Source organism: Ambystoma mexicanum, chromosome 7p, assembly GCF_040938575.1.
Source record: "Ambystoma mexicanum isolate Mex_15411 chromosome 7p, UKY_AmexF1_1, whole genome shotgun sequence".
Lineage (NCBI taxonomy): Eukaryota > Metazoa > Chordata > Amphibia > Caudata > Ambystomatidae > Ambystoma > Ambystoma mexicanum.
This window is the reverse complement of record NC_090939.1, coordinates 658,557,253-658,573,604: the sequence shown is the minus strand read 5'-3', so window position 1 is coordinate 658,573,604 and position 16,352 is coordinate 658,557,253. Positions and strand designations below refer to the sequence as shown.

The 16,352-nt window shown below is 45.7% G+C and overlaps 1 protein-coding gene across 2 annotated transcripts in view; it reads right to left on the bottom strand.

The window, feature by feature from the left end:
* CNOT11 (CCR4-NOT transcription complex subunit 11) overlaps positions 1 to 16,352 on the bottom strand; it is a 535,329-nt gene that overhangs the window by 328,620 nt on the left and 190,357 nt on the right. Inside the window, exon 3 of one of the 2 annotated variants that reach the window (XM_069636715.1) lies at positions 8,858 to 9,010. The exons of the other annotated variant lie outside the window; for it this stretch is intronic. Coding sequence (XP_069492816.1) covers positions 8,858 to 9,010 — 153 coding nt within the window. The remainder of the gene's footprint in view (positions 1 to 8,857; positions 9,011 to 16,352) is intronic. 2 annotated transcript variants of the gene reach the window in all.

Sequence of the window (16,352 nt, the reverse complement as noted above, 5' to 3'; positions counted from 1 at the left end):
CTGACTATGGCCCGAGATAATTTCATCTGGAACTGACTAGGAACCAGGCCATCAGAATCCTCATCCACCTCCGAAATATATTCCAGGTGGCGGAAAGAAGGCACCCGAGAGTGCTTGCTCTTAACCAGAGCCTTCCTAGGGGGTTCCCCTGTGCCACGGGATACCTCCGACACCCCGGCCTCGAAAGGCGTCGAGGGCGTCGAGTGAATCGGCGCCGGCATCGAGGGAACAGGCATCGGCGCCGAGAGGGTCGACGTAGAGTAAATCGGCGTCAACGTCAGATGCAGCGCCGCCAGCATCGGCGGTGTCAACAGTCCTCGAAGCCGGAGCTCCGAACGTGTCCTTCGACGACGTGAGCGTCGACGGCTTCGACGACTTCCTCGGAGCCGGAGCCTCGAGAAAGCCTGTCGACGCCTCAGACGTCGATGTCTTCCTCGAAGACATCACAGGTGCACACGGTCTCGAACGCGTCGAGGACCGGGACCTGGAACGGTTACGTCGAGAACGAGTCCCCTTGTCCGAACGGGACCTCTCCCGTGACTCGTGCCGACCACTCTTGCGAGCGGTGTCTCTCGACCTCTCACGACCGACCCCACTCGGGGGCGCAGAAGGCTTAGTACCCTGCGACTCGAGCATCGCCAGCATTTTCTTCCGAAGGAAGCCCATTCCTCCGGCGTCGCACAGCTGGTGGGGTAAGCGACGTGCCGGGCAGAGTCCTCCGAAGAGGACCTGGAAGACGACCGCCGTCGGTGCTTCCAAGAATGCCTCGAAGAGGCCGAGGAGTGGCGAGACCGACTCCTAGAAGGAGACCCACAAGACTTCCGACGATGACACGTAGAGTCTCCTCTCCCTCATCCGTCGAAAGCCCCGCAGACTTGGATTTCCAGGGCTTGGACACCCGACCTACCCACAACAACTTCTTACGTTCACGTAAGGCTTTGGACGTGAGCGACTGGCAGTCGATAGTCATCCGTGTCGTGGGCCTCCCCGAGGCACCAGAGGCAGGCGTCGTGCGAGTCCGTCACCGACATCTTGGACCCACACTCCCCGCACTTCTTGAAGCCCGGATGCGGGGTCGAAGACGAAGTAGAAGACATCTTCACACGAAGGATTTTCTCACAAAAACGAACAAGTTCGAAGAACCAAGAAGAACAGAGTCGAGGCGTTAACCGAGATTCACGAAGCAACACGTTCGCAGAAAAAACGGAACTGAGGCTACGGGTGTCGTGCGTCCTACTTATCACATCGGATGACGTCGGACGTGGTCCTCGACGACGGCGCAGGAAAAAGTTTCCGAAGCAGCACAGCTGTGGTGATTACATGTCATAGATATGGAATATGTCGGAGGACCCAATCCCCTGGAAATGCCCTTTTTAGATTTGTGGAGCAGATTGGTGCCAAGGTGTTGTAGACTAAATGCTGGTCCAGACCAAGGAGGTTTGCCTGCAGACTTGCTCATAAAAAAATACAATGGTGTACTAGGAAAACCTTTGTTCAAACCAGAGTGGGCTACAGCGTGGAGGGCTATGCCTGCTCTCACTGGCCACAAAACACTTAGCGAAGGCGGAAATCAAAGGACCTATAGCACAGAAGGAAATACCTTATGCCCCTGCTAGTAGCCAGGTATTGTGATGCAATGGGCGAAACTTGGGGACCTGTGTAGAAAGTTTTGGTCAAGCCAGCCCACAAGATTACACTTGCAGGAGTGAAAAACAGTCCTCTCAGTAGTGCTTAGGGTCACCCGACACCACATCAGCACTTTTTCTAACTCTTATCAGTGTCCTTTCAGGACAACATCTTGAGAACACCAGCGCAAGCACAAGTAGATCTAGGGTTTCACTGTCCTTTGGCTTTTTTTCAGCACCTTCGTGCAAGCACCATGGATATTGGCAGCCAGCAGATTAAGGTCATGTGGGCATCTCTATGTGAACAGCAGTTGGGTGCCTCCAACAGGACTCCTAGTACGTGCCTTGGTGTTGAAACTGTCCTACATGTCTGTATGACCCCAATATGGCAGTCAAGTGAGAGCATCCTAAGACTACTAGAGTCCCTCCCTGGTACAGGTGCGTGGAAATGTGCCACAAGTCTGAGGTGCATAGGCAAACATGGGGCACGATATGCTTACTGTTTTCTGTGTGGCAAAAAACTTACACTGACACTGTAGAATGCCTAAACAGCTCTTTTCACTGTGCCAACAAAGCCTGAAGTTTAGCGGCAAGTGAGCAATACGAGGTGCGCGAAGGCCAGGAGTGGTAATGTTCCAGGAACTGAAAGCAAAGCCGATGATGCTCCAGCTATATACGAGGAAGGGCTTAAAGAAACAGAAAACCGGAGGGCGACCCTCACTATCATGTGAAGTAAGAAATTAATGGGTAAAAAATATACAATCTCAGAAGACAAGTCCCTGCGTTTATTTTACAGAACAAACATATTCGAACATCTTCCAATGTGAACAAAGCAATTTGTTCAAAACTGACCACTATTTGAAAGAGTACAGAGTGTCTATTAAAAATTGTATAAGGTTAGAAAAGTACCCTTGTACCCCATCAATTCCAAGCTTAAAAACTACAACCACCAACATTTGGTCTGAATACTACAATCCCCCCAAATCAACCAACTTCTTCACAACACCAAAAAGTAGCCCTTCGGGGGGCGTGGCTAGCAGAGGACACTGACAGATGCCTCTGGGGAGAGCTCCAGAGGCCACATCTGTTCCATAGGCCCCTAACCACCACAAAATGACGGAGTCCATCCCAAAAACCCACAGGAAGCGTCAGAACCTGTAGTGAGGGTCCCAAAGTGGCAGGGATCTGAGCACAAGGTGGTGAGAAATCACCATATGAAGGCGACTCTTCTACCCCCTCCACCACACAAATCCATCATGGCGGCTACTGGCGGTGTACTCAATCACGACACAGCACTGTTGTGAACTGGCGGTGGTGCTGGCGATTTTGACCCCTGGCGTATCCAAGCAGGCGGCCTGCCGGCAGGTGGCGAGAGTCTTGTACGCTGTGCGACGGAGGACCTGCTTGGGTGCGGAGCTGCCCCGCATAATACTAACTGTGTACTTGGAGAAGAAAGACCTAAGCGCCGGTCCCCATGGTGGGTGGCGGCCAACCCCCATACAGGGCGAGAAGGGACAGAGCATAGCGGTCTATGCTGTACATGAAGCAACAGTGCTGCAGATTCAAAGAGTAGGCACTGGAAAGAACCCATATGGAACGTGGGGGACCATCTCAGACCATTGGGAAGTTATAGCGACAGAGCCCAGCTTGGAAACATGACACCAGAAGGGTTAAGAGCTGGGAGCTCATTGCCTTATTAAGCAACAAGGGTCAGTGGAGACATAAGAGGCCGACTTCTAAAGAATGGTACTTTTCACAGCTTTTAAGAAAAGTGGGGATACTGGAGGGTTTGTAGATCCTGTAACACAGAAATACCTGTGTGGTGAGCTTGAGTGACTGCGGCAAAGAAAAAGCATTGTACCTAACAAGGTCTATAGCCAGCAGTGGCAATCTGCAACACAATGTCCAAACAAACGGCAAAGAAGGGAGCCCTCTCCGGGGACATAAAGGCAAAGATTCAGTGCCCACGCACCACGAAGCGCACCAAACAATTAACAGCTGCCCAAGTGCAGTTGCCCCCTCCGCCTCAGATGGAAACCTATGGCCAGCCGAATGAGGAGGGCAGATTTGTTGGCTATGTTGGCCGAGCCTAAAAAAAGGACAGCGCAGCTGGCCTGAATAAAAAGATTCCGGACCTCTATAATTAACTTTTAGCAGTGGAAAAAAGGGTGGATTAAGTAGTCTGCTTTATGTGAGCAGGGGCTAGAGGAACTGTCAAAAAGAATAGGCACTATCAAATAACAGATGAAGTGGTCCTCAATAAACCGGAAGACGCTGAAAACAAAATCACGGCGAAACAATATTCGTATCCGAGGGATCCCCACATCTGTGTCTGATGCACACCTACCAGGATACGTAGCAGCACTATTCCGTCACCTACGATTCCCAAATAATGAAGAGGTTGTGTTGGACAGAACACATTGCGTCTATTCCTCCCCCAAAATGAGCCGGAACCTGATTCCGGATGTCCTTGCTAGGTCCACCTTTTTCCAAGTAAAAAAACCTGGCCCAGGCAACACTGGGCAAACAGAAAAGGCTGCGAATGGTCACCAGCTGTTTAAAGACAAAAGAAATCCACCATCGTTGGACATTTCAATGCAGTCTAGGCTTTGAATGGCATGGCCAGTCCTATAATATCTCCAAAGTGGAAGAAGCAGCAGACTTGATGGAAGACCATAGGGATTGCGCTCCACTGAAACCCCTCCGTTGCCTAAAATGGAGAGATGGAGGTTGGGCCCCTCGCACCCTAATGGGAGAAGCCGTGGAGGCCTAGGTACAGCTCCAGACATAGAAATAGGGTATCAATACCTTACAGACCACGCACCCGTAAAAGGGAGTCCCTTTAATTATGCTCACACCAGAATCACTACACCCCTCTAGGGAATTAAGGCCAACAGTCTATCTTGCAAAAGATACATTTAATCTTTACAGAAGTGAGGATGGGCAAAGGACTGCTCCAGAGCGGTATATTATGTCCCTCAAACGCTCCCAGGTCATGAAGACTGGTGCTGGGCATGGAACTTAAATACTCTTGACTTGGTTACTGGATACTGGTAGAGCTCATCCAAAACTCTTCTGGTCATACAAGGGATGCTGCAGTCACCAGTGTTGCATGGCAAGGTTTACATTTAGACGAATCCTGCTCAACATACTGCTGCCTCTGCAGGCATATATTGTAGCTCTTGTTTAGCATCATTTGCTATGTTATAAACATTCATACATAAACACATCTTCCTGCCATGCAACACTCAATACATTTATATTTTATCGGTTCCAGTAATTCTGATAAAAACCCTTGTTTTTACATATTGTTGCGCTGTGTGCATGAGCAAGTACATTCTCCTATTCTTGGTCTGCATGGACTTTTGATGGACAGAAACAGCTGCTCAGCCACTGTGTGCTCTGCAAGAGCTAGTCTCGGTGACGCAATGCCTGTAGTCTACTTTTAGCACAATCTGCATTTACTGTGTGCTTTGAGCAAAGCTAACTACAATTCTAACAGTTTTATAAATATATTCATCTAAATAGTTATTTGCACCTTATATTTCAATCATAACAATCTTTATTTAGTGACCCTCCTCCCGCCTGGACTATTGTAGTGCTTAGAAATCAGTTAACAGAAGTCTTGCCTAATTCTAAAGCACTTGGGAATTAAGAAAAGAACTAGGGCTCCTTCCCAACACCTGTCATCCTTCGGGCGGAACCAAATGAAGCTCTGTCGAGTGCATGCAAGCGTTGGAGGCTGAATGAGCTGTTACTCCAAGATGTAGCACTGAGGGCGCACATGGAAACAGCAATGCACAATTATTTCCAAGAAAACGATACAGAGGATGTTGACTGGAGAATGGTTTGTGACGCTAGTAAGGCCGTAATGTTAAGGGAATTTATTACCCAGGCTGCAGCCTTCTCAAGGGAAAGAGAACACCAATGTGTCGCCCTGGAACAACCTGTAAGAGAGAGGCTGAGGGAATACATAAATCCTCCGGGTCCCTAAAAACATTGCGGCCACTGATGAAGGCTAGATCGAAGTTAGAAGCGCACCTAACAGATAAATCGGCACAGCTACTCATGCAGACCAAACCCTATCTGAGAAGCGGTAAAGCGAATCATTTTTTGGTGGCATAATTAAGGCAGCAGAGGGCCAGAAACATTATAACATGACTTGGACACCCAGCAAGAGACTTAAGAAATGGAAAGACTGGAGATATTCCGTCTTTTCTTTCATACCCAACTTTTAAAAGAGGAAGTCCGAGACTAACACCCAACGAGATGTCCTGAGGAGACTAACTGCCTCGAATATCGCAGAAAGACTGGCAGCTTTAGGAAACGCCAATCACTGTGGAGGAGGTGGGTTTAGCCATCGGATCCCTCCTGGGTAATAAGACAGCGGGCCCAGACGGTCTTTGGGAACGCTTATTATAACATTCCGAAATACACGAATTCAACCCTTAACAAAACTATTCAGTAAGATGAGGGAAACTCGGATGATCCTGAGCGATATGGGTCCCTCTACGACAACTTGGATAGTGAAACCCGGGAAAGATCCAAATGATTGATTGTGCAAGCTACAGGCAGAGTACCAATATCTTAAAGCTTGAAAACAGAATGGCAACTGTCTGCACTAGTCTAAAAGTCAAAGGTGGTGTGGGGGGGGGGGCTGGGGAGGAGAGAGCTGGCAACTGCCCCATCAAATTACACATCCAGTGATATTGCAGCGTAACTTGTGAAGAATTTCTCACATCCTTCAGAATGTCTTTGGTGAGCAATTACCCTCCCAAAATTGTGGGGTTACATTTCACACCACCATTTACAAACCACAAACCAAAATGGCAAGCAATAGTGCACACCCTAGAGGTTATTGGTAGGAAGCAAGAGGTAGACTTTGAGGGGCCGGGAGGTGGGGCGGGGGAGAGTAAAAATGAGGCAAGTTAAGAACATTCTTTTTACAACTTGCCACCATCGGTTCCAAGGGACAACTAGCGTTTATGCTGGAATCCTGCCTGACCCTAGGTAAATAAACCTCGTTTTCACTTGACTTACCTGCTACACGGATGTATTTTGGGGCACTGGTCAGCCGCCCACCCTCCAAGACTGCTAGGGCAGCAAGACTTGTTTCCTGTGCTTCTCCAACTACCACCACCATAGATTAAATGTTGGAGGAGCATTTTATACCTTTTGTTTTGCAACATTTGCGTTTTGGCTACTAGATGGCACTTAAGTGCCACCTCTAAGCCGAAACAACTGGAGTAAATCCAGGATAGAGCGGACATGTGAGGAAGGACACAGCTTGAAGGCTGTTTTGTTAATTACCCCTCCCCTTATTGACTGTGCATGGTCCTACTAATCCCCAAGTCCATTCCTGCCCACTATCCTCCCCACCCCACCCCAAGACATCCTTCTGAGATCTCTTTGGGCTAGCTCGATCAAGCAAAAGCATTAAAGTTAAGCCTGCCAATGTTATTTATTAAGCAGTCTACTGAGAGTTAATGGCTTAATTTCAGCTGTAAACGTGCTACAAGTTTAATAAATGTCTTAATCAAGTGTGCCTTTGGCCATTTGATTTATAGCTGTTTTTGTATTCAAGTCCCATTAAAAAGTAATGGCAACAGTTGTGGCCTGCGTGCCCACAGTAGCCAGTCACTGCTACCACATGCACAAGTAATCACCGGTTACATCTGATGGCCAGGTAGTATTACGACAGTTCCCAGCAAATGCCTAAACAAAAGTCCATACTTTAGACTTCGCCAATGCAGATTTATGTCTTGGTGATATGCCTAGGACAAGCTAATGGCAGTGAACCTGGTTTCACTTTTTTTACCACTGATTTAAGTACAATATACACTTTTGGATTTCCCTTCAGTTACTATAATTTAATGTGATATTTAAAGCAAGGGATTTCCAGACAAGATTTAGGAGGTTGTGTAAAGGCCAAAAGGCACAGTATGATATGGTCTATAGAAGCAAAAGTTAGATTAGCACCATAGCTACAAACTCGCCAGCTCGAAGGAAACCATAGAATGGGCAGCACATGCGACTCAAAGCAGGCAGTTCAGACACAGTCAAGATCCAAAACAGCCAGAGCAAACCAATGGGATCCAACCAGGTATGAACTAGGTTCACCTATTAACCCCACATGGGAGAGGAATATAACAAAATATAGGATTATTAAAACTCAAATCTCTTTCAATAGGTAAAGCACATAAGCAACAGTAAACAGAGTTCAAATCAACTGGCTTAAAGACAGCAGTTACAGCATTAGTAGTCACATGGGAAGTCTTATTTGCACAACCCACTGGTGAGGGCTGTGGTGTGCAGACATCTCCCCAATACAGACAGGCAGCGAGGGTCAACACCCACCTTTGCCTGCACAGACTTACTATACTAGCTTCTAGTTGAAAAGCCTTGGCCTCTGCATTCATTTAAATGAAATGTGGGGTTGAGGGGGAAGACAAAAAAGGCATGTGGAAAAGCACAATTGGGGGCAGAGAGTACAAGATTCTAAACATGAAGAGCATAGGGATTTGATAGACGGTCAAGAAGTTAGATTTAAACACATTTGGTAGGTAAGTCGCTGAAGACCGCAACAAGCCACTGCCAAATCTATCAGACATTTTTCCAAGAAATTGGATGTAACCGACGGTTGACTGCCACAGACCCGCTCACCTCGACGCAGCCGTTTCAGCGCATTTCTTTTTTACAGTGGGTGGGTTGTGTATAGCTAAAAATGATTTTTATGGTAATGAGGAAGCATGGGGTGCATACAATAACATAATGCTGCCAACTAAATACAAAATAAATAAACCACAGGTAAACTGCTGCTGTGACGAGATGGGCTACATCCGACTAGCCAGGAGTTTCAATTGCCATGGAGCTCAGTTTTTCTTTTGTCATAAAAAGACTCTCCTTCTGCAGAACAGATGAGCTGAAGAAAATATTGTTGCTAGGAGCATGTTTTGTGAAAAGTGCGCTCTGTTAATGCATGAGACCGAGGGATGAGTACTATAGAGGGGGGTGGGGATAACATTAAAGAACATGCGGTTACTGTATAATGCAAATGCTAGAAATTGTTAAACTATGGCAAATAAGCTTCTATGCATTGCCACAGCTATTTCCAACATACCAAAGGACATAAAGAGGCTATTTAAACAATCCTGCCCCAAACACCCAATTTAATCAAACATTGATAACAGTACAAATCACAAACGCAGAGAAATTCAAATGACTGTACATACTTTCTATTGGTGGCTTTGGTCCACTGACTAACGATTCTGTAATCTGAGAGGCAACCGAGCTATCAAATCCAGAATTTGAGGAGTCAGGATCGGGGTCACTGAGAATGCTGGGAAAGCTTGCCTTACTCTGCGTTGGAAGCTCAGACTGGCGTTCTGAAAACAAGATTAACAACTGCATTACTATCAAAACATTACACAAAAAATGTAAACTTTCTTCCTCACACAATTTACAAGCTGGAAGCTCCTATTGCAGGGACATAGAATTAAAGACTTCAACACTTGGTCAGAGATCAAGAACATTCTTAGCCGAAGGAAATCATTAGGCGTTTGCACTCCTAACTGTTGGCCAGTTGTAGGCACCGAACAACTCATACTAGGAGCATTGAGGGCACTTGACTTTATAAGTGATGAAGTAGACTGACCATGAACTAAAGTATAACAAGTTACCATGAGCAGTTCAGCTGTATACTTGGGAGACACAGACAAATGCAGGAGAGGATATTCAGAGAAACTATGGGCTGGATTAAGATTTACCTCAGTCAAATAGCTATAGTAATTGAATATGCTGAACATTGCCCGACCCTCCAACAAAATATATTTTCGGTTACAGATAGTAAGTGGTTGTGTGCACAAACAAGGTTTTGAACTGGACCACTTCAAAAACATGAGCCCTATAAACCAAGCATGCAGTGGTTCCAATTGTACGAAACGCAGACTGAAGATAATGACCCACTTGCATCCAATGGCAAATCATTATTCTAGCTGTGGATTTAGAAGATTTTCCCATAGCCATCAAAAGGCCGCAAATCTCTCTATCCAAAGAGTAACACTCAAAATATAGAGCAAAATCAATATGGGTAAGAAACGCCAGAGCAGTCTTGGCTTCACTCAATGGTGGGGAGAAGGCTGCTGTGTTATTAGTGGGTTGAATTCTGTGGAGTCATCACTGATGCCCAGGCTACGATCTCTTCGCATGTGGCCATGGGACGGCAGCCGCTACCTGATGCTGGGGGTGGTATGAGGCAGCATCACATGGAATGAGATGGCTGTCGGAGAGATGTGGCGACTCCACCGGGAGAAGTGCAGTATTCTCCCCTTTTAAATGAGGACCCTATAATTACTAAAATCCTGATGGCATGCTGTCACTATACAAATACCTCCAGCTATAAAACTCAAACCTTCCCCAACAACCATTCGAGATTGAATGCCATTCCTACCTCATATGTACATAACACACAAAACACATCCATCTCTAATGAAGTTGCACTAGGTAAATTCCCAAAGAAAATCTCCTAGAAGTCCTGTTAATCCTATGGACTCAAACTCCCATAGTGCCTTAGGTACTGAGACGAGGGAGAAGGAGTTAATGTGGATTGAAAGAAACCTTAAGCAAAATGTGCAGACTAGTTGCAAGGTGAATCAGCTGCGTGGGACATTGAAGATGGTTTTCACTGGTAATCAGAAGTTGGAGAGAGGAGACAAAGCTTGGGCAAAGCGAGAGGCAGAAACGCTGGTGAAGGCAAACGCTCGAGAACAGACCGGGCTGAAGCAGGCAGGTGTCAGCAATTCACACCAGAGTTGCTTGAGACCCATAGGAGTGCGACGGGCTCCAAGGAAAAGCTGTAAGGGGACCTACAGCAGAAGAGAAGCTGTACAGGAAGCGGTTGAACCAAAAAGTAGCCACTTTACCGGCGAGTGAAAACAAGACCGAGGGAAGAGCTGAAAGCGGGTCCGTCAAGTGCGGGACACCATTCCTGCATTGTGACTTCACTGCAGCGGCGTGCAGGAGGTCGGAACGCCATGAAACACTGGTGAGTTGGCCCAGATATGGTGGGAACCGCGGGACATACCGACATGTACATAGACAATTGAAAGAGTATTTTGAATACTTAACACGTAAATTAAAAAGACTGAATTTGCACAATGCCTCATGCCTGAAATGTCAACATGGGAAAGCTAGAGCAAATGATATTATAAGCAGATGAATGTTAATGAAGAAGCTGAAAGACAAGATTTGCGCAAGTCTCCATATATGAGAAGTTCATATGGGGAAAGTTGGAGCAAGCATTGCAATAAGCAAATGGATAAGTAAAGAAACAGAAACAGTCTTCTTAAGTGGGAGGTCAACCTGGGAAAGCTTGGGACAAGTTAAATCCAGAATCAGTGAAGTATAGAGAGTACAGGGATACAATTGTGCTATACTAGGAAATAAAGTAAACATTGAAAGAAGACCTGATAAATGGGATATAATCAGACAGTGAGCCGTTTGGGGGAAAGACACCCAACCGGAGAGTACACCAGGTGATCGATAGATCCTAGAATGGGATACCTAGTAGGAGAGCATAACAGGGGATCCGAGGAAACTATTTAAGAATTCCTGGTAAGGGAGTATGCCAGGAAATCATCTATAAAGCAGTTGTGTAAAAGAGACCCTTTGCGACCTTTGAAGCAACTGGGTAAAAGACACTGCCATCCCTGGAACAGTCGTGTAAAGAAGACACTGCTATCAGTGAAGCAGTTGTATAAAATAAACACCTTTCCTAGCTTTGAAAAACTAATTGGAAGAGACATTCTTGTCGTCCTTAAGAAAACATTATTTGCGTAAAGACATTTTTGCTATCCTTCCTCAAATAATCCAGGTAAGGGATCTACCCTCTGGTTACAAGGACTTCTCTTTCAGAGAAACCATTTTAGTTGGATTTATTTGTTTCACTTTTGAAAATTTTGGTTAAACATAAGTCAGAAAAACTTTTTCCTTAGACGTTTTAGTTCATTTTAGTGTGAAGGGCAGATATGTTTTGGACACAAGGACAGTTTATATAATTTTTACGACAAGACACAGACTGGTCTTTAGTTTTAGTTTCCTAGGCAGGGAAACTCATTAGGATGGGAACAGAGATCCCTTTGTTCAACCCTTTTCTTTTAATAAAGATGTCTGATGTTGAAAACACTACCACGTTGTGTCTGTCTCTCATTTCTGACCCCTCATAGTAGTTAGTCCTGATACATAACCCAAGAGAATACACACAACAGATATACTGAAAAACATACACACTAACTGAATTACACATAACGAACATATCTGTTCAAGTAACTGTTTTGGATTAATCAAACTGTGTAAACAAAAAAAAATACAAAAAACGTGTAAAAGGGTCTTAGGATAGACTCTTCCCACTCTTAAACTAACGTAAAACCTGTACCTGGTGGTAAACTACACATTAGTTATCACCTACTAACAAATAAACACCAAGCAATGAAACCGCTACAAACAATGCAGTCCAAATCAGATAACAACTGCTGGCACTATCCAGGTCGACGTTCAGCCCTAGACAATTTCATTTTTTCTTTTATTATTTTTATATGTGTCCAATTACATCCTACAGGTAAAAGTGAACTGCTGTGGTTTATTTTATCAGAATCCCTACTAAATAATGGTTACCTTCTCAAGTCCCAAGGAGAGCCAAAAAGAAACAAGTCCAAGTAAGCCACCATTTTCAATAGTTCGCAAGAGTTCCAAGGTTTATAAAAATTGTGTCTATATGAAAGGGTTTAACTCAAAAAACTGGAAAAAGGCTGAATGCACATTCAGTACACATTCAGCCTGGTACAAAAAGACTGAAGTCCATAATACCGAAGGGTGGCGGGGGTGTCCCCTGCTGCCCTAGTTCAGTATTATGGGCTGCAGGGGTGCCCCCGCATACATTAAATGCCCAGCAGGGAACAAAACCAAAATCTTAAATTACAAAATGCCATCAAGTGGGCTTTGGAATTGTTTTAATTCAAGCTTTTGGGATTTGGTTTTATAACGTAGATCCATATCAAACAGTGTCAATTTGTTAAGCAAAAGTTCCCCAAAACTGCAACTCTGGCTTGATGGTTCCCCTCATCTTTATGGAAGAGTATTTGGATTAAGACTGTCTAAGAGAAAAAATGGGAGTCATAAACCAAAGTCTAATCGACTGGCTCTGTTTTTAGTGCTGTGTTTGAAGAGTCCTTAAAACTTCTAAGGCAGGGGTGCACCAAAGTGTCAAAACCCTGCCCTCGTCTAGTCGCATGCTGGGGTGGTGGCAGCTATTGCCTTCATGCAAGACATTTTACTTGGCTGGGTTCCATTTCGACCAACTTCTCCAGTCACAAAACGGAAGTAGCTGACCACCTTGCTCTTTGAAGGTTGCATGGTGTGCGATTAAGTGGTATACAGTCTTGCCATCGAAAAATGTTTCATCAAATTCCAATCCAATGAAAATTATCCATTGAAATGCATTGCCATCGAAATGCATATTCATTGAATGAATTCCGATGATGGGTTAAGGAAAGGGATAATTTGTAATGTTTGAAAATGGGGTTTGAGGGGTATATGGGGGAGGCCCCATGGGGGTTGGGGCCACTCAAAAAATAAATATCAGAAGTTATAGGGAGCTGTCCAGTGCTGAAATATTAATGATTTCAGCACTGGACAAGGGTTACATTTTTAAAGTGGGGTTTTGGGGGGGGGTTGGGAGGAGAGGACCCCTGCGGTTTGAGGTTCTTTCCTCCAATGAATGCACCAAGTTACACAGAGCTGTCCAGTGTTAAAATTATAGATTTCAGCAATTGGACAGCTCCCTGTAACGTTATGTTTCATCGAATTACCATGCAAAAAAATGTTAAGTGTTTATATAACGAAACCCTATTCGATGAAAGGGTTTCAATGCATAAACACTTTGCACTTTATGTATGGGAATTCGATGAAACATTTTTTGTTGGTTAAAATTTGATAGTACTTACCTTTGATGGTAAATATTCGATGGAAAGACCATAAACCGTGATAAGTCAGTGGATGGATGCTGTGTTCATTCACTGGAGAGCACGCGGGAGGACCAAGGAATAATAAGGTAAGAGCGATGAATCATGCCAGCATCACTCACAAACGGCCCAGTCGGAGTCTCAGACCAACAGGATACTGGAGCCCATTGCTGCCCTGCAGTCCACCCCAGAATGTAAGTTAGTCGAAGTTAAGGTTGATGTACACCTTCTGCGACAAGATGTCTGGGCTCTCGCGGAACATGTCACCATGGCAGAGTCGCTACTGCAAGAAACCATGTCTTCCACAGCAGATCTGATGCAAAGAATGAAAGCTTTGCAAGCTAAAATGCCATATTGGAAGACTGTGTAGAGGATGATGAGGGGTGATCATGCTGGAACAACATCAGAGTGCTCAGCATAACGGAGGGGAGTGAAGGTAGTGACCACATATCATACGTTGAAAATCTAATATTGCAAGAGGTGGGCCCTGGAAAGCGGTCCCAGGGATTCACAATTGAAAGGGCACATCGATCGCTACAAAAGTAATAATTTGTCACAATCTAATCATAGACCAATTATAGCAAGAGTACTTTATTGGAATATTAATTCCAAGTCTCTGAAATGTTGGAGGGAAGGAGGATTGATGCAGAGGGGATGCAGCAAGATTGTGCACACTACTGGTTCAAAGGAAACGCAACACGATTGTTCCCAAAAAAGAACAGCTTTTTCGGCTAGGCTTGAAATATATACTCATTTATCTGGTGAGACTGAAGGTGATACAGGAAGGCGCACGTGTGAAACGCCGGAAGCCGTTAACATGTGGATGGACCACAAAGGACTGCAAGACAAGCGTGTGGAGACCTTGGTGGATGTTAAGGGATAGACCAGAGGTCTTCAAACTGTGGTGCGCTCCCCCCCCCAGGGGGGCGCAGCCGCATCCCAGGGGGGGCGCGAAAGCCCAGCATGAAATGTAAAGAAAAAAAACTTTTTTTTTTTAGATTGGAGGAAATGGGCACGGGCAGCTAACATGGTCAGACTGGGCCATAAAACGGTCTTAGGCACCAATGAAAAAGTGGCCAGCAGTTGCAAATGGATATTCAGTCTTTTAGTCGCAGACTGTTTTAGTACCCAAGGGGGTGTTTTTTGTTTAAATGTAAACAAATTGTGATATTTAAAGAATATTTATTCAGCAACAATGCCCAAAACTACTAGCTGCATAGTGAAGTAGCTCCTCAAACTGGCCCCCATTGGCCAAAAAAGTGGCTCATTTTGACTGGCCTACCCTAGCATTTTGCATTTTTGGTACGGTCATTGCCCTATTGCCCTATAGGCCAGTCCAAGCCTGGCGGCTCATCCATAATGGGCGAGTCCACTCACTGGCCCCCTCACCCATTGCTGAGGAGCCAGCCCAGTGAAACACGGAGCACTGCCTCAGCTGCTTTTTCCAGCTGGGTAGTGCTCCTGGGCTGGCTGAACTGTCAAAGGGAAACAATGTTTGCCTTTGATAGTTCAGTTCCCCAGCTGCACATGATCACTGAGCCATGCAACGCTGGGGGCGTTTTGCTTCACCAGCCTTGCATAGCTCATTGGAAATGCTGACTGGGGCACTGCATGTATGTACGTACGAGGGGGTGCTCCTGCGCCTCCTCGCACAAATTGGCAGAGCAACCTGTAGTGGGGCATTTTAGCAACCATGCGCAGGCCCCTGCAGAAGGTACGTTTATGGTGATTTATTTTTTATTTAAATATGTGTATGGATGCATGTATGCTTGTGTTATGGGACTGTGGTGGGAGCAGGATGGGCGGGAGCACTGGGATAATGGTGGGAGCAGGGTGGGAAGAGCCCAGGGTCTGTACTGGGAGTAGAATGCAGTGACAGCACGCACAAGTTCATAGCCATTTCTACATACTGTCCATCTGGCACTTTTGCGGGAGCCCGGCCTGCCCAAATTTTGCTCAGGGGGGCCCAGGCCAAACAAGTTTGAAGACCACTGGGATAGACGCATAATATAGAATGAACATTGTTCATCCTAGTCACACGTGATGGAACTTTAACAGCCAGAGACAGCTGCTAAATGGCAGGGGTGCAGTAACAGGGATCAACAGGCACCCCCAAGTGGAAGATTCTCCTGGTACCATTTTGTTTGTACACTTGCCAATGCCGAAGTGGTCTTGTGGTTGCGACAGTATGAAATGGCCGAGCGGCAGGAGGCTGTTGGACAATGTTGTTATCCCCTGTTTAGAGACGCTTTGTTAAAGTTGCTCTGGGCAATTGGAGAGTATTAGGAGAGGAATGGGAGCCTAATCACTGGTGCTAAGGATGTATGGAGGGAGCAAAGATACTACGCACAGATGGCTTCGATTAGGATTCCAACATGGAATGTCAGCGGGTTAAGGACATATATGCGCAGGAATCTGGTGAAGTCCTTCCTGGACAGTAAAAAGATCACGAAAGCATTGCTACATGAGACACCTCAAGGAAAACCAGGACACACTGCTGGCTAGATGGGGCAGCAAAGGCTATGGCTCCACTTACTTCAGGTTCGCTAGAGGGGTGTTGATATGGTTGGATGGGCAGGTCCCATTTAAGCTTATAAGCACCAAAATGTATAGCGAGGGAAGGTATGCGATTGTATATGGGCACATAGGCAGCCAGGAAGTATGTATGTGAATACGTACAGCCCCAATCACTTGGCACCTGCTTTTCTTG